At 42.3% G+C, this 27314-nt stretch overlaps 1 protein-coding gene and 1 pseudogene across 1 annotated transcript; one reads left to right on the top strand and one right to left on the bottom strand.

Moving 5' to 3' along the window:
* Nucleotides 1-26610, top strand: STEEP1 (STING1 ER exit protein 1). The gene is made up of 7 exons (XM_041742206.1): nucleotides 1-203; nucleotides 3191-3308; nucleotides 18651-18692; nucleotides 21197-21335; nucleotides 21884-21973; nucleotides 22564-22656; nucleotides 23847-26610. Exons 1-7 carry the CDS (start codon nucleotides 80-82, stop codon nucleotides 23907-23909), a joined length of 669 nt encoding a protein of 222 aa, XP_041598140.1. The 5' UTR covers nucleotides 1-79; the 3' UTR covers nucleotides 23910-26610.
* Nucleotides 24399-24514, bottom strand: LOC121483736 (annotated as a pseudogene).
* Nucleotides 26611-27314: the final 704 nt, after the last annotated feature.

Here is a 27314-nt window from a genome sequence, read left to right as displayed (position 1 = left end):
GCTCGACGCGTGTCTCTGCCGTCATTTCTGCGCGACCGCAATTTTTTGGCATTGAGTTTTTGGGCTTCTCCCCCGAACTATGCCTAAAGTAGTATCCCGGTCGGTAGTGTGCTCCGACACCAGGGACCGGGAGGAGTATGACGACGGCGAGAAGCCCCTCCACGTCTACTACTGCTTGTGTGGCCAGATGGTCCTGGTGCTGGGTGAGTAGTCGGGAACCCGAGGGCGTCTGCAAGAAGCCAAACTTCGGGGTGTCAAGGGTGGATTTTCTCTGGCTGGGATCTGGGAGGCGCGTCTCTTTAAAGATTGGTGGGCTTTCCTGCTCCGCCGAAATCCTCGCTATACATCCCTGCCCCCACTCCGGGGCAGCTATTCTGTTTTTCTGTTTAACCTTGTGAATGTATCCAGACTTCCCTCAAAAATAAATTCCTTCTGCAGAAAAAATAAACCGTTTATTTTCCTTTCCTCCCATTCCGCCTTCAGATCCTTTGTAACTTTTCTGCTGGATGCTGAGATGCTGTCATAGCTCTTATCTTAAACGAGAATAAAACCCTCCCTTGATCCTACATCCTTGTCCAGCTGTTACCCCATTTCACTGCTTCTTTTATAGCAACATTTCTAAAAAGAGTTGCCTGTATTGGCTGTCTCTGCATCCTCACTTCTCATTCCCTGTTTACCTCACTTCAGGCAGGCTTCCCTTCCCCACTCACCATCTAAACCATATTTGTCAAGGTCAGTAACCTACTGTTAGTAGCCTCAGTGGTCAATTATCAATGCTCATTTTAGTCCTCTTTTCATTGTCATTTGATAGAGATGATGGTTCCAGCCTTCTTAAAACATTTTTTTTTTTTCATTTGCTTCCAAGACTCCACTCTCTTGATTTTCCTCCTACCTTGATTTTGCCCCTGGTCACTATCTAGCTCCTTTTCTGCCTCTGATTTTTTTTTTTTTTAATTTATGATAGTCACAGAGAGAGAGAGAGAGAGAGGCAGAGACACAGGCAGAGGGAGAAGCAGGCTCCATGCACCGGGAGCCCGATGTGGGATTCGATCCCGGGTCTCCAGGATCGCGCCCTGGGCCAAAGGCAGGCGCCAAACCGCTGCGCCACCCAGGGATCCCTGCCTCTGATTTTTAAGCATTGCAATGTCCTAGGGCTCAGTCCTCTCACCTCTTCGCAGTCCGTACTCCCTATCAAACTCCAGCTGCCTATTCCATGTCTTCACTTGGATGTCTAATGGGTCTCTTAAAGCGATCGTGTTCAAATCGACTTCATGATCTCCTAAGTCCAGCTCTCCACTGTTCCTCCCTAGTGCAGTCAGTGATACCACTATTCACCAGGATCTCAGAATCAATCATGACTTCTCTCTCTTACCTTACACACATCCAATCCATCCACACATTTTGCCAGTACTTCCTTGAAAATCTATCCAGAATCTGACTACTACTTACCACTTCCATTTCTGCCACTCTACTCTAAGCCACCATTGTCCCTCACCTGGAATTGCCAGTCTCTTACTCTCCACTCTTTGTCTCTAGTGGTCTGTTTTCCACACCACAACCAGAATCCTGTTCCAAACTGGTGTCTTCCTGTAAAATCAAAGTCCATACCTAGACGCTGCATGATCAGAGTCTCAGCTACCTCTCCGACTTTACCTCCTAACACTCTTCTGGCTCACTGCACTCCAGTTACAGTAGCCTTCTTGATTTTTCTTCATTGTGTCAAAATGTTCTACCCTGAGGGCCTTTGGGATTGGTATTTTTTCCTGCCTTGAACCTCTTCCCTTGGTGCTTCCTTATTTCATTCAGGTCCCTGCTGAATTGTCCTTTCCTTAGAAAGCTCTTCCCTGTCTACCTAAAATGGCACCCTTGTTACTCTTTGTTCTCTTACCCTGCCTGATTTTTCTTGGTAGCACTCATCACTCTCTGGGATTGCTGTCCATCCTCTTTAATATCCTGCTAATTTTTTTTATTAGCACTTATTATCCAAGGTCATGTTATAATTCTTCTTGTTAAATTTTCTGCCTCTTCCACTAGAATGTAAACTTCATCAGGGCAGGAACTTTGCTTTGTCCTTTGCTGAATCCCCAGCACCGTGTTTGAACTGCACCTGGTACACTGCACCTGGTATGGAGAGTGCCCTCGCATGTTTGTTGTGTAAATGAGTTCTCTTTTGATTACCTAGAGTTGAACCTGAATTCTTGGTGTTTTTTAGTAAATGTGTGGCAAGGAAGCCTCAATACGCTCATTTCTATTTTTAAAAAATAAATCTCTTTTTAGAAATTTATTTATTTGACAGAGACTGAGAGAGCACAAGCCATGGTGGGGGGTGGGGGAGCAGCAGGCAGAGGGAGAGGGAGAAGCTCAGCGGGGAGCCTGATGCCTGGGCTCAATCCCAGGACCCTGGGATCATAACCTGAGCCGAAGGCAGATGCTTAGCCCACTGAGCCACCCAGGTGTCCGAATTCCCTCATTTCTAAATTAGGAATACAAAATGTCTACTGCAGCAGGTCATTGTGAAGATTAATGAACATGGGAACTGCCTGGTGCTCTCTAACTCCCCCTCCTTCTCCTCTATTAATCTCGAATCACTGTGATCACTTGACTTCCCTGTAACCCTGTGGGTACTTAATTTGCATTATATCAATTTCCATCTGCTTTTTAAATGCTCCTCATTTATTTCCTGTATGTTTTTATTGTTTTCAGGTTGACACTCTTCGAGCTGGTTGGGGTCATTTGCATACCGCATGTAGCACATCACTGACCCTCTCTTTCTCCTTTTCTAAGCACTTAACCACTTTTCCCAATGCTTTCCTCTTAGGGATTTCCGGATGCTTGATTGTCTGGTTCTCAGGCATTAGAACACAAACTAAGCGTACCACAATCACAGAAACACTCATAGCAAACTTGCAGTGCTGGAAAGGATTTTTGAGATATTGTTACCTACTTATTATCCTTTAAGGAAAAAAAAAACCCAAAAGGAAGTAATTTGCCAAGGATCACCAAGATGGTCACAGAGCTCCAGATCTTCTGACACCAAGTTATTTTCAGTTGGGAAATTGAATAATAGGCTTCAACAAGCACAGTAATTTTAGTAAAAAGTTACAGTGCCGAGGACCCCACTGAACACTTGCAACTGCCCCAGGGTATTTTTCAGTGGCTCTAGTGACCGAATCTTTCTCCATTTCTTCAGACTGTCAGTTAGAGAAATTGCCCATGAGGCCCCGGGATCGGTCCCGTGTGATTGATGCTGCCAAACATGCCCACAAGTTTTGTAACACAGAAGATGAGGAGACCATGTATCTTCGGAGGTAAGAGGTCGATGCCCTCTGTCTAGGATTTCCTTGATGTGTTTTGGTCAGGTTGTGCAGAATATAAGTACCCTACCTCGTGCTAACCAGGTCTTCCTTATGGGCCCAGCCCTTCGATGTTTGTGTTAGCTCTCTACCTTCTGTTAATGCAGCAGTACCTTTGCTGTGCTCTGTTGAAATGCTGTTGTGATGTGATTCTATTGCTATTTGAGCGCTGTAATTTGGTGGGGTTTTTTTTCCAAGTAGAATGAGTTTATTCAGCCTGTGATCTCTTGGAGCATGCCATGTGCCAGGTACTCAGCTAGGGACTGCCTCTGTGGAGATGAATAAGGTGCTGCCTTTACCATTAAAGAGCCCATGGCTCTGTGGGGGGACCGGCCACCTGTTGTGATATGATAAAGTGCTGGTGTGGTGAGCAGAAAGCTACAGGAGAACAGATGGGAGTGGGTCATTCTCCTGAGTGGTGGTCAGGAAAGGCACCAAAAGATGATGGCATTTGAGTTTGGCCTTGAACTAGGATCTCACTAAGGAGATGAAGGGGGCTGAGGAGCATCCCAGATGGAGGGAATATGGAAGCATTGAAAGGAGCGCTTATGGTGTGCTTGGGAAATTTGAATGGTCCTTGGTGACTATAGCCCGGGTTACATTATAGGAAGGGGTTCATGCATCCTGAGGTGGGGACAGAGTGAAATGCCAAAGTAGATGAGTTTGGACCTTACCTGCCAGTGAAAGACATCTCTCTCTTTTAAGCAGGGAACTGACATGTCTAGATCTGTTTTAGATTTGGGAGTCCTTGGTTGAGATAAGGAATTGAAACCTGGAAAGGCCTAACATTATGTGGAGCATGGAGCAAGAAGAGAGTGGACTGAAGATACAGTCCTGGGAAACGTTGGCATTTAAAAAGCAGAGTACTTGGAACCTGGCCATGTGGGAAACGGGAGGAGAGAGTATCAGGAAGTGCGTATTTCTGGGGAGGGTGGTCACCAGCAGGTGCCTGATGCCACAGAGAAGTCGGTTGTAGGGAATTAAAAAGTCCATACATTCCCTCATGTACATTTCATTTCCTGAACTCCTCTGTGCCAGGTACTGTCCTAGAAGCCTATGATGCGCCAGTGGATTCGTTTGGTAGGGCCCCTATAACAAAGTACCACAAACTAGGTGGCTTAAAACAACAGAAATCGTCTCACGTTTCTGGAGGCTAGAAGTCTGAAATGAAGGTGTTGTCAGGCCCATGGTCTCTCTGAAGGTTTTAGGGAAGGATCCTTCCTTGACCCTTCCTAGTTCTGGTGGTTGCCAGCAGTCCTTGGCATTTCTTGGCTTTTGTAGATGCAACATTAAGGTCTCTGTATCATCACTTGGCCTTCTCCCTGTTTCTGTTTTTCTTCTCTTCTTTTTATAGGGACACCACTCACAGTGGATTAAGGGCACATTCTGCCTATCTACATGACCTCATCATAACTAATTATATCTGCAACGACCCTCTTTCCAAATAAGGTCACATTCTGAGGTTCCTGGAAGGACATGGCTTTAAGGGATACCATCCAACCCAGTACAACCAGTAAACAAGCAAAGAACCCTGCCTGTATGGAGCTTGTATTCTACTATTGAGCTGGGAAAAGCGACAGGCTGACATGGTACTATGTTAAGAAACCAAACTCTTGTCAACCCATACTAAAGAAAAGAATCAGAAGTACCGCTAGGTGACATTCAATAGCAAATCAGGCCTTGAGCACCATTTTGACAACTGGGCTTCTAGAATTGTGCAACTGAAGAGAAAGTTGGTTATATACAAGATACAACTTTAGGCTGATATTACAACCAGATCATAAAATTTGATGAAATCTACAAAGGAATATCCTTTGGGATACATGGGGAAACCCTTCATTATGATATATAGGAAGTTTACAAGTAAGATGTTCAATCTAAAACCTGTTGTCTTGTGTTTTTTCTCCCTTCATTAACCCTTACTTAGTTTTCTGATTTTGAAAATTGCACACTGTCTTTAAGATCACTAAGATGTTATGCATTTAATATGTATATCATAATTATATATAGCAATGTGTAACAGTATTAGTACATATTGAACGGATGTATATTATTCACTTAATACAGAAACTGATCTAAGGGCACCTTGGTGGCTTAGTTGGTTGAGCATCTGCCTTCAGCTCTGGTCATGATCTCAGGGTCCTGGGATTGAGCCCTGCATCAGGATCCCTGCTCAGGGGGGAGTCTGCTTCTCTGTCCCTCCCCCTGCTTCTGCATGCATACATACTCTCTCATTAAATAAATAAATAAATAAATAAATAAATAAATAAATAAATAAAATGTTTAAAAAAATACAGAAACTGATCTAACAGTGCAGCCAGGCCACAGGTCCCTGTGGCACTGAAAGGTAGGTGCCCTCACCTCTAAGCCAGAAAACTGAGTGGCCTTAAGCTGAAGTAGGAACCCTGGAATCCAACCAACTTGGTCCTAGAAGTGAGCCAGCTTTGGGACTGAGCCTTAGGTATTGCCCAGGCTGTGGCCTCTGGCCAAGTGACTCTGTTGGGCCAGAGAGTTTTTTTCTTTTTAAAGATTTATGTATTTATTCATGAGAGACACAGAGAGAGGCAGACACATAAGCAGAGGGAGAAGCAGGCTCCCCACAGGGAGCCTGATGCGGGACTTGATCCCAGGACCCCGGGATCACAAACTGAGCCAAAGGCAGATGCTCAACCACTGAGCCACTCAGGTGCCCCTGGCCAGAGAGTTCGTAGATTTTACCAACAAGGCAGGGTTAGCTTCCCCTTTAGTTGACATAGTTCCTGCTCTGATCATGAGCAGTCTTTCCAGTGGCCCACTCTAGTGCATTTCCCTGCTGGCCAGGGTGGAATTTCAGCCTGCTCTTCCTCTTTAGCCTGCTGTATTTGAGATCACTGGTTGCTGAACATGAAGCAGTCTGCCCGCCATATGCCCTGGAGCCAAGGGACGCCTGGGTGGCTTAGTCAGTTGAATGCCCGACTCTTGATCTTGGCGCAGGTCTTGGTCTCAGGGTCATGAGTTCGAGCTCCATGTTGGGCTCCATGCGTGGAACCTACTTTAAAAAAAAAAAAAAAGAGTACATATGCCCTGGAGCCTATCACTGTCCACCTCCATTCTGAAGTCTTCCATTCTGAAGTTCCTCTCTTCTTTTTTTAAAAGTTCCTCTCTTTTGACACTCTTGTTCCCCCAGCCCTCTTTCCCATCCACCAGTCCCATGGTTGTAAACCCAGTGCTTTTCTGTCTGTATCTCTGTATCATGCCTCCTTTGATGCTCTCCTTTCTTGATTTCTGTGAAGCTGCTCTTGAGATTCTCCCAATTTTTTGGCTTTCTCAGTCTTCTGGATTCTTCTGCTAGCCCATTAAATGTTGGTATTTCCCAGGGCTTTGACCTTGATTTCATCCCCTCTCTCTTTATACTCTCCTTGGACGTTCTCATGATCTTTCATGGCATCAGTTACACTTATATGCTGATGACTCATAAAATCTAGATCTGCCTACATTTCTCTCCCATACCCAGAACTGTAGATCTGTTTCCTCTGCCTCTTCACCTGATGTTCTATCTCAGATCCAACATGACTAAGGCCAAGCTCATCATTTCTCTAATATGGGAAATACTGCAGTTTAGCTGCCCTGGTACCACTGTGACACTCTTCTTTTATACCCACCTATATACTGGTGTCTGCAAAGTTAGGATATATATTCCAGTGCCCCTCCCCCCCCAAAAAACCTTAAGATTCTGAATGTGACTTCACTTTTGCCAAGTAAAAGGGATAGAAGTCAAAGTTGTTAGGTAGGGCTTCCAAGGAAAGGCCTTTTTACTCTTCTATTCTTATTCCTTCCTGCTTTTTGGGAAAATGGACATAATTGGAACACCAGCAGCCATCCTGGAACTAGGAAGGAAAGGCCACAAGAATTGCAGAGCTTTCTCCATCACGGTCATTATTAGGTCCCAGTCACTGCCATAAACCACAATTTTTTTTTTTTTTAAGAAACAGAGTGTGTCCCAAGGAGGCACCATGCCCATCATGGAGCCCATGTAGGACTTGATCTCACAACCCTGAGTGCTCCCCCTTCTGGATGTCTTTTACAGGAGAACAAACCATTGTGTTGAAGCCACTGCAGACAGGTCTCTAACTATCAGCCAAACGTAGTTCCTTCCTTCTCCTCCCTTTTTTTTTTTTTTAAAGATTTATTTGTTCATTCATGATAGAAAGAGAGAGAGAGAGAGAGAAAGAGGCAGAGGGAGAAGCAGGCTCCATGCAGGGAACCCAATGTGGGACTCGATCCCGGGACTCCAGGATCGCACCCTGGGCCAAAGGCAGGCGCCAAACCACTGAGCCACCCAGAGATCCCCCTTCCTTCTCCTCCTGTGATGACACCTCTATTCATGCAGTGGCCCAAGCTGGAATCTGCAAACCAGTCCTCCTTTTGTCTAATCCATCCCCAACCCCACCATCCCATGCACACATCCAGTTGCTCACCATGTCCTGTTGACTCTACCTTCTAATCTCTCTTGTGGTTGCCTCCTTCTGTTTAGCCCTGCTGCAATGTCATCATTCCAGTACCTACCATCGCTTGCTTGGGCTGTTGAAGTGGCCTCTCATCTGGTCTTTTTGCCTCTCATTTTGTTCTCCTCCAGTATGTTGTCTACTGCCTGAGTAGTCTCAAATGCACATTACATCAGTCTCCTGCTGCAAATCTTTTAGTGACTCTTCATCACCTACAGCAGTGCTTTCAAACATCTTTAGACAATGAATCCTTTCTTCAAATGAAGTGCTTGTCCAGAAGTATACATAAGCGGAAAGCTGCTGTGATTGGGGAAGAGTCGAGCCCAACCATTTAAGGACTCCTCCCCTTCCCCTATCCAGTTTCATTTAGGAGTCATGGTGGAGTACATTATTAGAAATAATGGTTAGCAGGGTAAAACAAAAGTCTGAAGGCTATGATTTCACCTTGGCCTGCCTGTTCATCCTCATCTCCTGGTACTTCTTGATTTTTTTTCTTTTTCTTTTTTAAGTAAGCTCTACGCTCAAAGTGGGGCTTAAAGTCACGACCCTGAGATCAAGAGTTATTTGCTCTATCAAATGAGCCAGCCAGGTGCCCCTTGATGTGTTTTTTTAAAAACAACAACATTTATCACCTCATATGGTTTCTGTGGGTCAGCAATTCAACAGCAGTTTAGCTGGGTGGTTCCTGTCTCTTCATGAGGCTTGATTAAAAGGTCAACCATGGGTATGGTCATTTTGAAGTCTTGATTAGGGCTGGGGGTTCCACCTCCAAGGTGGAACTTACATGGTTGGCAGCTGAATGCTAACCTCAGTTCTTCACCACAAGGATCTTCCATAGGGCCACTTGAATATCCTTGTGTAGTGGCAGCTAGCCTCCCATAGGATGAGTAATCCAAGAGAGAGCAAGGTGGAAGCCATGATATATTTTGTGACTAAGACTCAAAAGTCATGCACCATCATTTCTGCAGTGTCCTATTGGTATTACAGGTCAGCTCTGTTCGTTTTGGAAGGGGACTATGCAGGGTATCAGTACCAGGGTGCAGGGAATATTGGGGGCCATATTAGAGACTGCCACAACCAGGAGAATGTTTTGTTTTGGGCCTTCTCTCCCTCACATATTCCTAGAGATTAAGGGTAGGAAAGAAAACCAAGGTCATTTAGTGCAGAGATCTAGCTCATATTAATCACTTCCTTATATCAGTTAAATACCAAGTCTCACTTACATTAGCATCTTGGTATCAAGGTGAACTTTTTAAAAAAGATTTTGTTTATTTATTAGAGACAGAGACACAGAGAGAGAGACAGAGACAGGCTGAGGGAGAAGCAGGCTCCATGCAGGGAGCCCAACGTGGGACTTGATCCTGGGTCTCCAGGATCACGCCCTGGGCTGAAGGTGGCGCTAAACCGCTAAGCCACCGGGGCTGCCCAAGATGAACTTTTTGAGAGCAAGAATCCTGCCTTATACTTCCAAAACCCTTCATATATCTTGTTTGATTCTTGGCACATAGTTTGAATAGATAAACTTTTGTAAACTTGACAAAATCCCATTTGGAATTGGTATTTGAAGATTAACTCAGTGAGAATTATATAGTCCCCTATATTTGAAATCCTGTGTTTTAAAAGCTCAAGCTTATGAGATTGGCTGACTTCAGGATTCTAGAAGTCCGTTGTATAGTGAATCTCTCTCTTCAGGCTGAGGTTGAATTTAGAGTCCCAGTAGGAACCAGAAGTTACACGGAACCATAAATCGTGCTAGGGCCCTAGTTGCATGATGTTAGTGAGTCACTGCACATTTGACATAAGCGATACTTGTTAGTGGAGAGGCGGAATGTTAAAGATAGTGGAGAGCACAGACTTTGGAGTTCTATTCCAAGCAGCACTACTTTGTGACCTTGAGCAAGTCACTTAACCTTTACGGGTCCCAGTTTCTTTATCCCTCAGCTGGGAAAATAATACCCATGTGTTGTCAAAGAGCAGGTAGGAGTCTCTGCAGTAGTAGAAGGACCATAAATAGTTACAATTACTTTGGAAAGTCCTTTGGCATTATTGTGTAGCTAAAGATGCACACAATCTATTCCTCAGCAATTCTACTCTTCATATACATCTTTGTGAAATGACTCTCAACCCTGGGTGTGTTAGTACCATCTGGGATAGTTTTTAAAAAGTCCTAATGTCTCCGCTCCACCCTCAGAGATTTAGTATTTTTAGTTGAGGGGTAAGTCATATATCATAAAATTTACCATTTTAAAGTGTACAATTCAGTGGTTTTAGTATATTCACAAGGTTGTGCAGCTATCATCACCAATTCCAGAGCATTTTCATCACTGCCCTAAAACAGACCTTGTACCTATTAATATTCACTCCCCCATTTCCTCTTCACCCAGTCCCTGGCAACCATTAATCTGTGTGTTTGCCTATTCTAGACACTTGACTAAAAAGGAACCATAAATGTTGTAGCTTTTTGTGTCTAAAATCTATAATTTAGCATGTTTTCAGGGTTCATCCATGATATACGATGACTCAGTACTTTATTCTTTTTTGTGGCTGAATGACATTCCATTGTATGAACATATCACATGTTTATTCATTCATCAGTTGATGGGCACTGGACTGTTCCCTTTTTTAAATTTTTAGATTTTTTTTTTTTTTTACCATTATGGGTAATGTTGCTGTAAGCGTGTACAGGATTTTGTGGGAACATGTTTTTGGTTCTCATGGGTGTATACTTATGAATTACTGGGTCATATGGTAACTCTATGTTTAACCTTTTTTTAAAGATTTTATTTATTCACGAGAGAGAGAGAAAGAGAGAAAGAAAGAAGGGCAGAGACACAGAGGGAGGAGCAGGCTCCATGCAGGGAGCCCAATGTGGGATTTGATCCCAGGTCTCCAGGATCACGCCCTGGACTGAAGGCAGCGCTAAACCGCTGAGCCACCAGGGCTGCCCTGTGTTTAACCTTTTGAAGAACTTGTATAATATTTTCAAAAGTGATTGCATTCTCATCAGTAATGTATGAGGGTTCCAGTTTCTCTACATTCTCACCAATAATTGTTATCTATCTTTTTGATGATAGCTATCTTAGTGTGAAGCTAGGGTACCACAATGAAGTAGTATCTCATTGTGATTTTCTTTTAAAGATTTTATTTATTTATTCATGAGAGACACAGAGAGAGAGAGGCAGAGACACAGGCAGAGGGAGAAGCAGGCTCCACGCAAGGAGCCCAACATGGGACTTGAACCCAGGTCTCCAGGATAAGGCCCTGGGCTAAAGGTGGCACTAAACTGCTGAGCCACCCGGGCTGCCCTCATTGTGGTTTTGATTTGTATTTCCCTGCTGGCTAATGATGTTAAGCATCTTTTTTTTCTTTTTTTTAGCATCTTCTCATGTACCTTTTGGCCATTTGTATATCTTCCTTAGAAACATGTCTATTTAAATTCTTTGCCCATTTTTTAAAAATTTTTTTTTTTATTTATTTATGATAGTCACACACAGAGAGAGAGAGGCAGAGACACAGGCAGAGGGAGAAGCAGGCTCTATGCACCGGAAGCCCAACGTGGGATTCGATCCCGGATCTCCAGGATCGCGCCCTGGGCCAAAGGCAGGCGCCAAACCGCTGCGCCACCCAGGGATCCCTCTTTGCCCATTTTTTAATTGGCATATTTGTCTTTTAAATTGTTGAGTTGTAGGAATTCTTTACATATTATGGATTCAAACCTGGTATCAGATATATGATTTGCAAATATTTTCTTCCATTCTGTGGAATCCCTTTTCATCATATTTTGCTAATATTCTTAGAAGCATAAAAGTCTTTATTTATTTATTTTTGAAGATTTATTTATTTATTTATTTATTTATTCATTCATTCATTCATTCATTCATTCATTCATGATAGACACAGAGAGAGAGAGAGAGAGAGAGGCAGAGACACAGGAGGAGGGAGAAGCAGGCTCCATGCCGGGAGCCCGACGTGGGACTCGATCCCAGGACTCCAGGATCGTACCCTGGGCCAAAGGCAGGCACCAAACCACTGAGCCACCCAGGGATCCCCGCATAAAAGTCCTTAATTTAATCAAGTCCCATTTATTATTTTTTTGTTTTTGCTTATGCTTTAGGAGTGTTATCTAAGAAACCATTGCCTAATTCAAAGTCTTGAGGGTATATGCCTACATTTTCTTGTAAGAGTTTTATAGGGTTTTTAAAAAAGATTTTATTTATTTATTCATTAGAGACAGAGAGAGAGGCAGAGACACAAGCAAAGAGAGAAGCAGGCTCCTCACAGGTAGCCCGATGTGGGACTCGATCACGCCCTGAGCCAAAGGCAGATGCTCAACCTCCTGAGCCACCCAGGCATCCCAGGTTTTATAGTTTTAATTCTTAGTTTAAGTCTTTCATCCATTTTGAGTTAAACTTTTTTTTAAAAGATTTTATTTATTTATTCATGAGAGACACAGAGAGAGGCAGAGCCATAGGCAGAAGGAGAAGCAGGCTCCATGCAGGGAGCCTGACGTGGGACTCGATCCCAGGACTCCAGGATCACGCCCTGGGCCGAAGGCAGGCACTAAACCACTGAGCCACCCAGGGATCCCCTAGTTAAACTTTTTTTGAGTTAATTTCTTTAGATGATGTGAAGTAAGGATCTAATAAATTCATCCTTGTACATGTGGATATCCAGTTGTTCCAGTACCATTTATTGAAAGCCTGTCCTTTCTCCTTTGAATAGTCTTGGTACCATTGTTAAAAATAAATTAACCGGGATCCCTGGGTGGCGCAGCGGTTTAGCGCCTGCCTTTGGCCCAGGGCGCGATCCTGGATACCCGGGATCGAATCCCACATCGGGCTCCCAGTGCATGGAGCCTGCTTCTCCCTCTGCCTGTGTCTCTGCCTCTCTCTCTCTCTCTCTCTCTCTGTGTGACTAATAAATAAATAAAAATTAAAAAAAAATAAATTAACCAAAAAAATAATAAAAAAAATAAATTAACCATATATGTATGGATTTATTGTAGACTCTCAGTTCCATTCCATTGCTCTATCTTTATGTCAGTACCACCCTGTCTTGATTACTGTGGCCTTTGTGGTTTTGAAATCAGCAAATGTGAGTCCTCAAACTTTGTACTTTTTCAAGATTGTTTTGGCTATTCTGGATTCCTTGCAATTACATGAGAAGTTTAGGATCAGCTTGTCAGTTTCTGAAAAAAAAAAAACAAAAAAAAACAGCTTGGATTTTGATAGGGATTGTAGTGAAGCTATAGATTCATTTAAGGAGTATAGCCATCTTAATAATGTTAAGTCTTCAATCCACAGACATGGGATATCATTCCATTTACTTGGGTGTTCTTTAATTTCTTTCAGCAATGTTTTATAGTGCACAAATCTTGCACTTATTTTGTTAAATTTTTCTTAAGTATTTTATTCTTTTTGATGCTATTGTAACTGGAATTGTTTTCTTAACTTTATTTTTTATTGTTCATTTTTAGTATATAGTACTACCATTAATTTTTATATATATTGATTTTGTAACCTGCAACCTTGCTAAACTTGTTTATTAGTGCTAATTGTATGTATGTTTGTGTGTTCTGTAGGGTTTCTTTTTTTCTTTTATTATTTTTTAGATTTATTTATTTATTTATTCATAGAGACACAGAGAGAGGGAGAGAGAGAGAGGCAGAGACACAGGCAGAGAGAGAAGCAGGCTCCATGCAGGGAGCCTGACATGGGACTCGATCCTGAGACCGCAGATCACGCCCTGAGCCAGGGGCAGGTGCCCAACTGCTGAGCCACCCAGGCATCCCTGTAGGGTTTCTATATGTAAGTTCATGTCATCTACAAATAGAGAGGTTTTTTATTTTTTTCCCTTCCAGTCTGGATACTTTTTTTTTTTTTTTTTTTTTACCTAGTTGCCCTGGCTAGAACTTCTCATACAATGTTGAATAGAAATGTTGAGAGTGAGTATCCTTGTCTTGTTCCTGATCTTAGGGGAAAAGCTTTCAATCTTTCACTATTAGGTATGGTATTAGTTTATGTAACTGTTAGTAACTGTGGGTTTTTCATAGATGCCCTTTATCAGGTAGAGGAAGTTCCCTTCCATTCCTAATATATTAAAAGGGTTTTGAATTTTGTCACATGCTTTTCTTTGGTGTTTATTGAGATGATCATTTGTTTTTTTTTTCTTTTGTTCTATTACAAAACAACTGTGTGTTGTTTTGATTAATTTTTTATATGTTGCACCAATTTTGCATTCCTGGGATAAATTCTACTTGGTTATGTTCTATAATCTTTTTTATATGCTGCTGGATTCAGTTTGCTAGTATTTTTTGTTTTTTGTGGACTTTTGCCTGTGTATTCTTTTTTTTTTAAGATTTTATTTATTTATTCATGAGAGACCACAGATAGGGAGAGGCAGGGACATAGGCAGAGGGAGAAGCAGACTCCATGCAGGAAGCCTGATGTGGGACTTGATCCTGGGACTCCAGAATCACACCCTGAGCCAAAGGCAGGTACTTAATCGCTGAGCCACCCAGGCATCCCTTGCCTGTGTATTCCTAAGCAATATCAGTCTCTATAGTTTGTTGTTGTTGGTGTACCTTTGTCTGATTTTTTAATAAAGATTTTATTTATTTATTCACGAGAGACACAGAGAGAGAGGCAGAGACACAGGCAGAGGGAGAAGCAGGCTCCATGCAGGGAGCCTGATGTGGGACTCGATCCTGGGACTCCAGGATTACACCCTGGGCCGAAGGCAGATGCTAAACTGCTGAGCCACCTAAGGATCCCCAACCTTTGTCTGATTTTCCTATCAGAATAATACTGGCTTTCTACAATGAGCTGGGAAGTGTTTCCTCCTCTTTTGAAAAGTTTGTGAAGCGTTGATATTCTTTGAACTTTTAGTAGATTTCACCAGTGAAGCCACTTGTCCTGGGCTTTTCTTTATGCAGTTTTTTGATTACTAATTAAATCTCTTTACATGGGATAGTCTATTCAGATTTTCTGTTCCTTTTCCAGTGACTTTTGGTAGTTTGGGTTATTCTATTGTTCCAGGAGATTGTCCATTTCATCTAGCTTACCTAATTTGTTGCCATACTGTCATTCGTAGTATAATCTTACACATCTTTTTATGTCTGTCAGCCTAGTAATACTCTCTTGATTGTTTAAAGTCCTAATAACATTAGACTATTTGTAACTTCCTAAATATGCTGTGCTGTTTTGGCTTTGCACATAGTAGTCCCACTGCTTGAAATACTAGTTTCTATCAGGACTGTTGGCTTTCTTTCTTTCTCTTTTTTTAAAGATTTTATCCATTTGAGAGAGAGCACACACACAAGCAGGGGGAAGGGGTAGAGGGAGAGGGAGAAGTAGGCTCCTCGGTGAGCAGGGAGCCGGATGCTTGATCCCAGGACCCTGGGATCATGACCTAAGCTGAAGGCAGATGCTGAACTGACCGAGCCACCCACTGCCCAGGACTGTTGACTTTCAGTCACCTCCTCATGAAGCCTTCCATGACTGCTTCACATAGGCTTGGTGCTTCCACCTCTGTGTTCCCATTACACAGTATACATTTTTCTATTTAAGAACTTACCTCCAGGGATGCCTGGGTGGCTCAGTGGTTGAGCATCTGCCTTTGGCTCAGGTCATGATCCTGGGACTGAGTCCCACATCGGACTCCCTGCATGGAGCCTGCTTCTCCCTCTGCCTGTGTCTCTGCCTCTCTCTCTGTGTCTCTCATGAATAAATAGTCTTTATTTATTTATTTTTTATTTTTAAAAATTTTTTTTATAAATAAAGTCTTCTAAAAAAAAAAGAACTTACCTCCATTTAATTTTCCTCACTAAACTGAATTCTATAAACCAATGTTTATTGCATGTCTGTTTTCTTTCTAGTACTTTGCTCTGGGGATAGAGTAGTTAGACAGACATGATCTCTGCTAATCTCTGATCCCATGGACCTTCCAGTCCAGTGGGATAACAGAAAAATAAAGTAATTATGATTATGGGAAGTCCTGTGAGTGAAACAAAGGGCTCATACAGAGAATCTCATGAAAACCTCTTTGAAAAGTTGGTCAGAGAAGGTCTCTATGACTAGGTGATATTCGAACTGAGACCCCAAAAATGAGAATCGGAAAGAAGTGAGAAGAGCATTCCAGGAAGAGAGAAGAGTATATGTGAAAGGTCAGAGGTAGGAAACCACTTGTTTGTTCAAAGAACAGAAGCCTGGTGTAGCTAGTTCACAGGAAGGTAAAGAGGGCATCTGTGAGATAAAACGGGGAAGGGGGACCAATTACATGCTCAGTTGGTGCCTGGTAGCCATGGTAAGGAGTCTGGATTTTATTCTAGGTGTCTTAGGAAGCCACTCTTGCATCTGTTTAAAGAATGGTTTGGAGTGAAACAGTGGAGGCAGATTCTAGAATAGCAGTTAAAGTTTGTATGTTAGCTATGAATTTAGAATAGGGAAGGCCTAAATGAATATCACACACATGCTCGCGTGCACATACTATTGATTTGACTGCACAAAATTCTAAAATTTCCACATGGTGGGGGCTAGTCAAAGACAAATGTCAAATGGAAGAAATATTTATATGGCACGTCAATATTTGAAAGTCTCCTTAATTAAAGTAAAAAGGCAACTCAAAAGGCAAAAGATAGAAACTGACAGTTCACCCCCAAAAAGAAAACACAAATGCCTATGAAACATATGAAAAGATGCCTAACTTCACTTCTTAAAATAAGAGATGCAAATATGAGAGCATAGTTTTCACGTGCCAGATTGGCAGTCATGCATTTTAATAACATACTGTGTTGGTGAGACTGGAGTAAAACAGGAACTCTCACATTGGTGGTGGGAATGTAAATCGGTTCAGCTTCCCTAGAGAGTCATTTGGCAGTATTTATCAGAATTTAAAGTGGATACACTTCTAGGAATTTATCCAACAGGTAAAAAGACATTTCAGTTCATCCACACAAAGGAATACAATGCAGCCCTTATGAAGAATGAGGCACCTCCTGTGTCAATTGGTAAGGAAGGGTCACATAAATATTTTCTAACCAGGACACATTTTTAAGTAAATAAAGAAGTAGAGAACAATAAGTCAATCAGAGAAGGACAAACATATGGTCATTTGTGGAATATAAAAAATAGTGAAAGGGAATAAAGGGGAAAGGAGAAAAAATGAGTGGGAAATATATCAGAAAGGGAGACAGAACATGAGAGACTCCTAACTGGGAAACGAACTAGGGGTGGTGGAAGGGGAGGTGGGTGTGGGGTGGGGGTGATCGGGTGACGAGCACTGAGGGGGGCACTTGATGGGATGAGCACTGGGTATTATTCTATATGTTGGCAAATTGAACACCAATAAAAAATAAATTTATAAAAAATAAAGCTTAAAAAAAGAGAATAATATAAGGTATGCAACATTTGTCTAAAAAGGAAAAGAAGGGATCCCTGGGTGGCGCAGTGGTTTAGCGCCTGCCTTTGGCCCAGGGCGCGATCCTGGAGACCCGGGATCGAATCCCATGTCAGGCTCCTGGTGCATGGAGCCTGCTTCTCCCTCTGCCTGTGTCTCTGCCTCTCTCTCTCTCTCTGTGTGACTATCATAAATAAATTAAAAAATAAAAAATAAAAAAAAATAAAAAGGAAAAGAAATAAAGTATATTTTCTTTATATATCAATAAGGATTCTTTGCTTGTATCATCAACTGTCTCTGGGAGGAACAGAAGAAACCAGAAAGAGTATTTGCCTCCAGGGAAGAGAGGCACCCACCCCTAGGTGGGTGAAGGGTGGGTGGGGAGGGTATTTACTTTTCTTTGTACTCTTTTTTTATGTACTATGTATAAGTTTTATTTTTTAAAATTTTTAAAAGATTTTATTTATTTATTCATGAGAGGCACACAGAGAGAGGCAGAGACCTAGACAGAGGGAGAAACAGGCTCCATGCAGGGAGTCCAATGTGGGACTTGATCCTGGGACTCCAGGATCACACCCTGGACCAAAGGCAGATGCCTAACCGCTGAGCCACCCAGGTGTCCCTATATGTTTTACCTATTAAAAAATTGAAACAAATAAGGGGAGGGGAAGTGAGACCAGTCTGGAAGCTGTGACAGTTGTCCAAGGAAGAACTACTGGTGGCCTGGGCGAAAATAGTGGCTGGAAGTGAAGCAAAGCAGACAGGTTTGAGATCTTTTTGGAGATAAAATCCACAGGATTTGCTGATGGACTGGGTGTGGGAAATGAGGGAAAGAATAATCAAAGATGAGTCCAGGTTTCTGTTAAGCATCTGGGTGGGTAGAAGAGTTGCTTACTGAAGGCAGCCTTAAGGGCTCTTGAGCTTGCCGGCCTCAGCTTGAATTCAACCTATTCTGACCTGGGACAAATCATGTGATTGGTTTGTGCTTAGGAGCCTTCATCTATAAAAATGGGAGTGGTAATAGGAACTACCTCACAGGGTTGTTATAGGACTTAACTGACTTGATATATATATATACTTGGGCACAGCTTCTGGCACATAGTAAAAGCTCTATATGTGGTTGCTAGTATTATTATCGTTGTTATTCTTATCACCATGACCCTGCCCGCTGCTATGACTATAGCTCCTGCTCCTCCCCTCCTGTGTCAGGATGATGCTTGACCCATATTAGGGGCTCAGGAAATGCGTGGGAGGCAGGAATGTTTTAAAATTAATAACAGGTTTAACTAACTGGTTGATCTAGGAAATGCAAACTTTTGAAAGGCCCTTTTAACATATGAAGAAATGAGGTAGTGAGGATAGGTAGGTTATGAGATTTGTTCATATCTGTTTTTTTTTTATTCCATTTTCTGTACAGGCCTGAAGGGATTGAACGACAGTACAGGAAGAAGTGTGCAAAGTAAGTGTTTAACAACGTGGGTTTTTCCAAGCATAAGAAAGTAGAGGCAGTAATGTGTTTGGAAAAGAATTATGTGGATACAATTCTCTGTTGTATCTTTATCCTTATAATCTCAACTGCCTTTGAACTTCAACTTCACAAATACCAATATGCTCCTTGGACAGACTAGTCAAAATCACATCTCTGACCAGCTGGTTACAGAAATTTTTTTTTAACATAGTGTCATTTTTAAAATGGAGATATAATTTATATATGATAAAATTTGCCCTTCTTTTTTAAAAGATTTTATTCATTCATTCATCCATTCATTCATAAGAGACACAAGGAGAGAGAGAGAGAGAGAGAGAGAGGCAGAGACATAGGTAGAGGGAGAAGCAGGCCCTATGCAGGGAGCCCGATGCAGGACTTGACCCCGGGTCCCCAGGATCACGCCCTGGGCCAAAGGCAGGTGCTCAACCACTGAGCCACCCAGGTGACCCACCCTTCTTTTTTTTTTCTTAAATAATCTCTATGCCCAGTGTAGGGCTTGAACTCACAACCCCGAGACCCAGTGTCATATGCTATACCGATGGAGTCAGCCAGGTGCCCCCAAAATTTGCCCTTCTTAAGCATACAATCTGATAAATTTTGACAGAAGTATGCAGTCCTGTAACACTACCACTGCCACCACCTGTCCTACAGGACATTTCCAGTCCCCTTTGTGCCCTTTGCAGTCAGTCCCCTTCTTTCCCCCTCTCTGGCAGCCACTGATCTGCCTTCTACAACTATGATTTTGCCTTTTCTAAGAATGTTTCCTGAATTCTGCAACATGTGTTCTATTACATACAATATGTATCTTTTACATTGCTGTTTTTCACTCAGCATAATGCTTCTGGGTTTCATCCAAGTTGTTAGATTTTTAAAAACGATTTTATTTACTTGAGAGAGAGAATGCACAGTAGTGAGGAGGAGAAAAGGAGAGAAGCAGATTCTCTGCTGATGAGCAAGGAGCCTGAGCTAGGCTCAGTCCTAGGACCCCGAGATCATGGCCTGAGCTGAAGGCAGATGCTTAACTACTTGAGCCACCCAGGCGCCCCCAAGTTGTTACGTTTATTAATAGTTTGTTCTTCTTTATAGCTGAGTAGTATTCTATGGTGCTAGTTTCACTTTTCACCCATAGAAGAGCATTTGAGTTGTTAACAGTTTGGACTATTCTAAAAAAAGCTGCTATGAACATTCCAGTATAAATCTTGGTGGGGATATGAATTTTCTCTTGGGGTGGAATTGCTGGGTCATATGATGAATGGAACATAGTGTAATGTAATCCAGATTTATTTATAAAGCCTATTATAGGACCACAGACCCAAGAACTTTAGAGACTCTTCTTTAAAGCTATATATACATTTTGAGCTTTAGGATATTAATAGTGAGAATACTAAAACCACAGTAAGTTTAATCTTGTTGATGGAACGATAGTTACATCTTGGCTTACAGAAGGCTCAGGCTAGGAGAATCAAGGCATGGAAATGGCTAAGAAGGCCTTTTAGTTCCCAGCCACACTAGAGTTGTTTACTTAGTTTTATGTCTTTTTTTTTTTTTAAAGATTTTGTTTATTAAGCAATGTCTGCACCCAACATGGGGCTCGAGCTCACAACTCTAAGATCAAGAGTCACTCCACCCACTGAACCATCCAGGCACCTCACCCCCCCTCCATTTTATCATGTCTAATGAGTCTACCTCCTGTACCCGACAAAGTATAATAAAACTGACCAACCAAAGAAAGTATGACGATAACAATTACTCCACCGATTAGTTTGCTGACCACTGCAGTGGGGCCTTTACACTCCCTCTTGACACTAAAAACCCAAACAAAACTAGACAAAACCTTTACACCAGTTACTTCTTGGAAGAATGGCAGCAGTTTTTTTTCCCTAAAGGTATATCTACTTATTAGAGCAAAAGAGAGGAGCCCAAGCAGACTCCTTGTTGAGTGTGGAGCCTGACATGGAGCCTGATCCCATGACCCTGAGATCATAACCTGAGCCAAGGATTGGATGTACCACCCAGGCACTCCAGCAGTTTTTTAAATATATATTTTTAGAAGCTTATATTATTTTAAAATATTTTTAAAGTAATCTCTCCACCCAACATGGGGCTCGAACTCACAACCCCACAATCCAGAGTCACATGCTGTCCCAACCAGACCATCCAGGTGCCCCAGAATGGCAGCAGTTTTAACTTGTAAGCAACCAGTAGCAGGAACTAGCATTTCCCAAGCTTGTCCAATGATAAGAACCACTTGAGATGCTGAGGAAAATGACAGATTCCCAGGCCTCAGCTCCCAGATTTGCTGAATCAGGATCTTCTGAGGGAGGGACCTGAGAATCTGAGCAGCAATTTTAACAAATTCTTACTTGTTAAAGTGATTCCTCAGTGATTCTTATGAAGTAGATTCACTTTGTGAATCCATGTTTTGGAGATTTGTATTCTGAACTTCCCAGAGATTCACACTCTGCTCTTTGCAGGTGTGGACTGCCACTCTTCTATCAGTCCCAGCCGAAGAATGCCCCCGTGACCTTCATTGTGGATGGAGCAGTGGTCAAGTTTGGCCAGGGTTTTGGCAAAACGAATATCTATACTCAGAAACAAGAGCCTCCTAAGAAGGTAATTATTGAAGGAGACTGGTTAATGTAGCCACAAATCTACAGATTGCCCTACATTTTTAAATAAGATTATAATGAGAAAGTGCCCTTTATGGATGAATTCTTAATTAAGAGAATGACATTTTTATGTGTAAGCAGATGTTCAATGTAACATCCATTATGTGTTCTTTTCTCTTTCTTATAGCTGTCCCATGAGTAACATTAGAAATCGCATGGTTTTGATTCACATTGATTTTCTTTGAAATGTCTTGTTTTTTCAGTGTGGACGGTTAAGATGAAAGAATCAGGCTCATTTTTAAGTATGCTCTCAAAAGCCTTGATGGCAAATGTTAGAAAAATATAATCCAAATAGGAAAAAAAAAAACCCATTGGCCCTTTTAGATAGACCAGTCTGTCCCAGAGAGGTGTGTCGCCCCCCCCCAACCTCCTCTCACTGTAGTCAGGCATGTGCATCCTCGTTGCCATGCACACACTACATGCATGCACGGGTGCACGGCTCACAGAGCCTCTTGCAGAGAGTGAGACTGATTCTTCCTCCTGTGACTCCAGGTGATGATGACCAAACGGACGAAAGACATGGGCAAGTTCAGCTCCGTCACGGTGTCTACCATTGATGAGGAAGAAGAGGAAATTGAGGCTGTGAGTGCTTCTGTTCTCAAGGAAGCTGGGTTGGGGGGAGGACCTGGAAGGGAAGGGGATTCTAAAACCAGCCCATTCAAGCGGCAGAATAATTAGAAACTTTGCTCATAGGCCTCACTCGGCTGGGAAGAGACTAGAGGACACCGGGCCAGGTCCTGTTTCCCTAGATCTCAAGGACATCTGTAAAATGCCAACCAGGGAGTTGGACTAGTATTTTCATACTGTGTTCTGAGATGCTTTCAGAGGGCAAATCTCTCATCCCTCTTCAGTTTGAACCTATCGGACTCAGCAGTTTCAGGTCCCTTTCAGTCCAGCTTGAGTGGTTTACGAGGCTCTCCTCAGCAGTGGTAGCAATTACCTTTATGGTACTTAAGTATAATGAGGTTTACAGAGAGATTTTATCTGTTCTTTTTCAAATGCTTTTGGCTGAAACCTGAGCTCTCTTGGATTATTGAAAAGCTGAAGAGTTTAAAGGGAACGGAGTCCATTTCAGTAATAATTTTGAGACCCGAGTAGTATAAATGGCTACTTGCAGTCTCTGTTACTCATCAGTACTGCCAGCTCAGGGGTGCTTCTTTTTTTCCCCCCAGAGAGAAGTTGCCGACTCGTATGCACAGAATGCCAAGGTGATTGAAAAACAGCTGGAGCGCAAAGGCATGAGCAAAAGGCGGCTGCAAGAGCTGGTGAGTGGCGTGGGGCAGCAAGGATGTCTTAGCCTGAAAGGCCCTCCAACAGCCAGGCAAATCCTGGAGGAAGTCTATAGGGGGTTACTAGTGTAGTTGGCTGCCACCTGGACTCCAACTGTTGGTGTACCCTGCTCTAGTGAGCACAGAGTTCAGGCCCTAAGTTACAATACTCATTAGCTAGCCCTGACCAGAATGATACTTTAATCTGCTGCCTGTGGTCCAAGGTCAGGAGTTCAAGATCGGGCTTCATGGACACTCTTCCGATGTGAGGGCATACAGTAGTGCTACATTGGCATTACCAGGACGGGGACTTCATTGCTGTTTAAAGCCCAGGTACCACCCCAAGTTTCTGTGCCGTTCACAGGCTCATCATAGAGCATGCGCACTTATGTTTGATGGTGCCTGCAAGTTGTGTTTTCTTGATGATGATGTGCTTATAATATTTCTTTAAAATCAGACATCACTGCATTGGTGCCTCAAGGGTGGACCAGTTCATTCTAGAATGACTGTGGAGGATTTTTTGGTGACAGTGGTGGTGGGTCTTGGGATCTACATTACCTTGCCATGGTGGTCTAGAGCAGCGCTTATCAGATTTTCTGAGATGAAGGACCAGGGCTTTCCTCTTTTTTAAAATTTCCAATCTGTCAAGAATAGATCTGTCATTTATAAAGTGCAGTAAAAAGGAATTTGCCTCAATTACTCTTATTATTTTATTTTATTATTGCTCTGTCAAATTACTATAGAAGTTTCTAAGTGCTGACTCTCGATTTTACATATCTTGCATGAGCCAGTAACAAACAGTTCAGGGACTGTACAACCTGAAGTAACACTGTTCTAGAACCGTGTTTCTCTTCCTGTTCATCCAGGAATGGGATACTGGTATACCGCAATACTGATTTCCTCAGCCTGTTGAGGGACCTGGGGTGTGTAGGGGCCCCACACTGATCACCTTTGACCACAGCCTTTCGTACTTACTCCATCTCCCCATGCATACCCCATCATTTTCGGTGTGGACTATTATATCAGGTTGGAAAGCAGTTGCTAGAGATTCGTAATGATTTGACAACCACCGTTCCAAGTTTCTGTACTAAATGCACCCAAAGGATAGTGTTTGGGCAGTTAGAATAAGGAAGGAAAGTAAGAATTTTGTGTCACCTACTGGGGCATATACTTGTCTTCCTTTCCAGGCTGAACTAGAAGCCAAGAAAGCAAAAATGAAGGGGACCTTGATTGACAACCAATTCAAGTGAATCAGGACCTTTCTCTCAACCCCAACCGGTGGCAAGCATTTAGATAAGGAGGAAAAAGAACTTTGTCTCGACTCCATGGACTGGTGCCCACCTTTTTGCCCCAGCAGAAGGCTTTACATTGCTTCCCATTGATTCCTCCTACCTTCGGTGAGGTCTTTGAGTCTATCTGACCTGCTTTCTAGAGATGGGTTTTCTAAATCTTTCTGTATATAGGCCTTCTGTACTATTTTTTGTCTGTTTCATGCACACTTCTTCAGCTATGTAGAAGCTCTATGAATACATCAGTGCTCGAGTGTCTGTAGTTTCTAAAGCAGCCATTCTCCTTCCTTCTTCACAGTTAATATAATGTTTAAAGATGTTTGAAAAAAGCATTATGATGTGCCACAGAGAAAAGTATCATGGATTATATTTAAAGTTGCAGCAATTCTGATTCTTTTAAGTGACTCTATTCTTAGACTGGCAGGAATTGGCTATGGTTTGAATCTCTCTGCTGTCAGAAAAAAATCTACAAAAAGCCAGAATCTACATAAAGCTTCCTTCACTTCATGTTCAGAGAAACTTCCCTGGTAACAAACTACAGAAATGATCCCTGAAAGCATAGCCTTGCTTCCTCTATTTCAAGTGTTAAAGCAATAGGTGACTTACTCCTTATCAGACTTCGTACTTAAGGAACAGCCCAATTGGAATGAGGGGTGGGGGAGAGCAGCTCAGATCGTAAATGAAAACGGTGTCTCAGTAAGCCACCGAAGTAAGTACCATCCCAGTGAGCAGCTCAGAAGAGTACTGCTTCCGTACACGGGTATAGGAGAGAGACAGTAAGAATCGATACTGAGAGTAGTGAGAGCATCTACTGGCTGTCTGGTATTTCACATTTGCTATTTGTAGAGGAGTGTTGTATATTTAAATATTTAGGGATGCCTGGGTGGCTCAGTCGGATAAGCATCTGCCTTTAGCTCAGGTCATGATCCTGGGGAGTGAGCCCCAAGTTGGGCTCTCTGCTCAGCAAGGAGCCTGCTTCTACCTCTTCCTTGGCCCCTCCCCACCGCTTGTGTTCTCTCTCTCTCAAATAAATACAATCTTGTAAAAATAAAAAATTTAACATCATGCTGTTAGAGACAGCAATATGTAGTGTTACATACATGTTTTTATCTCTTCACTTTATTGCAAGCTGCTGCAGCTGGAAGAGGATTTTAACCTCCTTGTATTCTCCACAGTGGGTTGCACTTAGCAGTCGCCCAGGACCTATATGTGAGGTGCTGTTGGGAAATAATTGGGCATTTTTCTTTGTTTTTTTTTTTTTTTTTCCCTGACTTCCTCATTTAGCGTAGGGGGGTAGATGTGAGCTAGCGAGAACTGGGAGAAAGAAGGGCGGCAGGGATCCTGGGAAATCCTGGGTGGGGCTGTGTTACCATCTTCCCAAGTTATTCCCCTGCATCCAGTGAGGTCTTTGCAACCGAGTCTTCCTCTCCATCTCATTTCCTATCCTCATTCTGAAAGATACTTTGACATTATATGGAGAGCCAACCATATCTCCTTACAATTCCTTAACCCCACCCCTAAACAGTGACCTTTACCTTCACACCACTTTAGTCACAAACTCCTGTGACTACAGCCTGGCTGCCATGTCCAGCATCTCTGAAATCCAAAATTCTAGAAATCCAGAATTCTATTTTGTCATCACAACCTCCTAACATTGCTATTATCATGCTCATTGTTCACTAAACCTGTTTTGTTTGTTTTTAGATTTGAAGGGTGATAATTTTATTAGTACTTATAATAAAAAATAGTAGTAGTTTACTGATGATACTTTCTAGTGGGTATTTACTATGTTTCACGTGCTATGGAAAGTGCTTTATGGGTATTATCTTAAACAAGATGACAGTACTATGAGACAGATCTAACTGTTCTCATTTTCATTTTATAAATGAGTATCTGAGGCTCTAAGAGTGTAAATTTCCCAAGATCCCCTAGCCAGGAAGTGATCAAGCCAGAAATCTGACTATAGAACTAGGCTAAATTGCTACTCTTATGGGATTTTTAAAAAAGATTTTATTTATTTATTCATCAGAGACACACACAGAGAGAGAGAGGCAGAGACTCGGGCAGAGGGAGAAGCAGGCCCCATGCAGGGAGCCCAACGTGGGACTCGAGCCTGGGTCTCCAGGATCACACCCTGGGCTGAAGGTGGCACTAAACTACTGAGCCACCTGGGCTGCCGTCTTACGGGATTTAAAAAAAAAAATCTATTATTGAGAGTGGATAGCAATTTCATTTTGAGAAACCAAGTAAAATGCGATATAAAGACACATAGAGGTCTCCTTGTAGCAGTTGTGTCGTTACCTTTCCACATATTTTCTGAACTATTTGTCCTTAGCTACTCACCCTAAACCCATTTTGACATCTGGTTCAGATTATGCATTTTGTTTCATCTTTAAGACTGTAAATCAGTGTGTCATTAGCACCAAATAAACATGTGCTCTTCAATGTTTTCTTTCATATTGAAATACTTACTAAAATGATATGACATGGTTTCTCTAGTCTCTATTTTCTTATAGGATATTAGCAGCAAATACAGTGTTTTAATGTTACTGTAAAGAGCCATATTGAAATTTTGGAGAGTCTTAGCCTGCTTTATTTTGTGTTTGTTTTGCAGATTGTCAACTGTAATGAAAGAGTAAAATGTAAAAATTTTCCACTGTAATAATGGTGACATTTGAAAGTGTAATTCTACTGTATAAGAGGAATTGAAAAGCTTTTTAAAAACTAGCTTGTCTCTACCACTTTGTAATCCTTATCACTTGTGGACCACCTCCTTTTCTCAAAGAAAAAGCTTCCTTTCTTAATTTCCTTGATGTTTTATTCTGCTGCTTCTTTACCTGACTACTCCATCTTCTTACTCAGTTCTAACAAAGCACAGTCCATTACATTTGAGCTTTTAGTGTTTGATATTCCTCCAGGAAAACAAAAAACATCACTTAGGGTGAACTAAACCTGCTTCTGTACTTCACAGAACCTCGATCCTCCTGTTTTCCCCCAGTATTGCCATTCTCTTACTGCCTGTCTTCTTTCTGACCCAGCCTGATCTTGTGGTTGGGGATCTGAAGTGCTCTTACCTTCAACACTTCCGACCTTGAGTTTGTTTATTTGTTGTTGTTGTTGTTTTTTAAGATTTTACTTATTCATGGAGACACAGAGAGGCAGAGACATAGGCAGAGGGAGAAGCAGGTTCCCTGTGGGGAGCGTAGGACCCCAGGATCACGACCTGAGCCAAGGCAAAGATGCTCAAACACTGAGCCACCCAGGCATCCCTGTTTGTTCTGTTTTTAATGTAGGCTCCACACTCAATGTGGGGCTTGAACTCAGGACCCTGAAATCAAGGGTCTCCATTCTACCGGCTGAGCCAGC

This window comes from Vulpes lagopus, chromosome X, assembly GCF_018345385.1.
Source record: "Vulpes lagopus strain Blue_001 chromosome X, ASM1834538v1, whole genome shotgun sequence".
NCBI lineage: Eukaryota > Metazoa > Chordata > Mammalia > Carnivora > Canidae > Vulpes > Vulpes lagopus.
The sequence above is the reverse complement of the archived record's forward strand: the minus strand, read 5'-3'. Positions and strand labels throughout refer to the sequence as shown.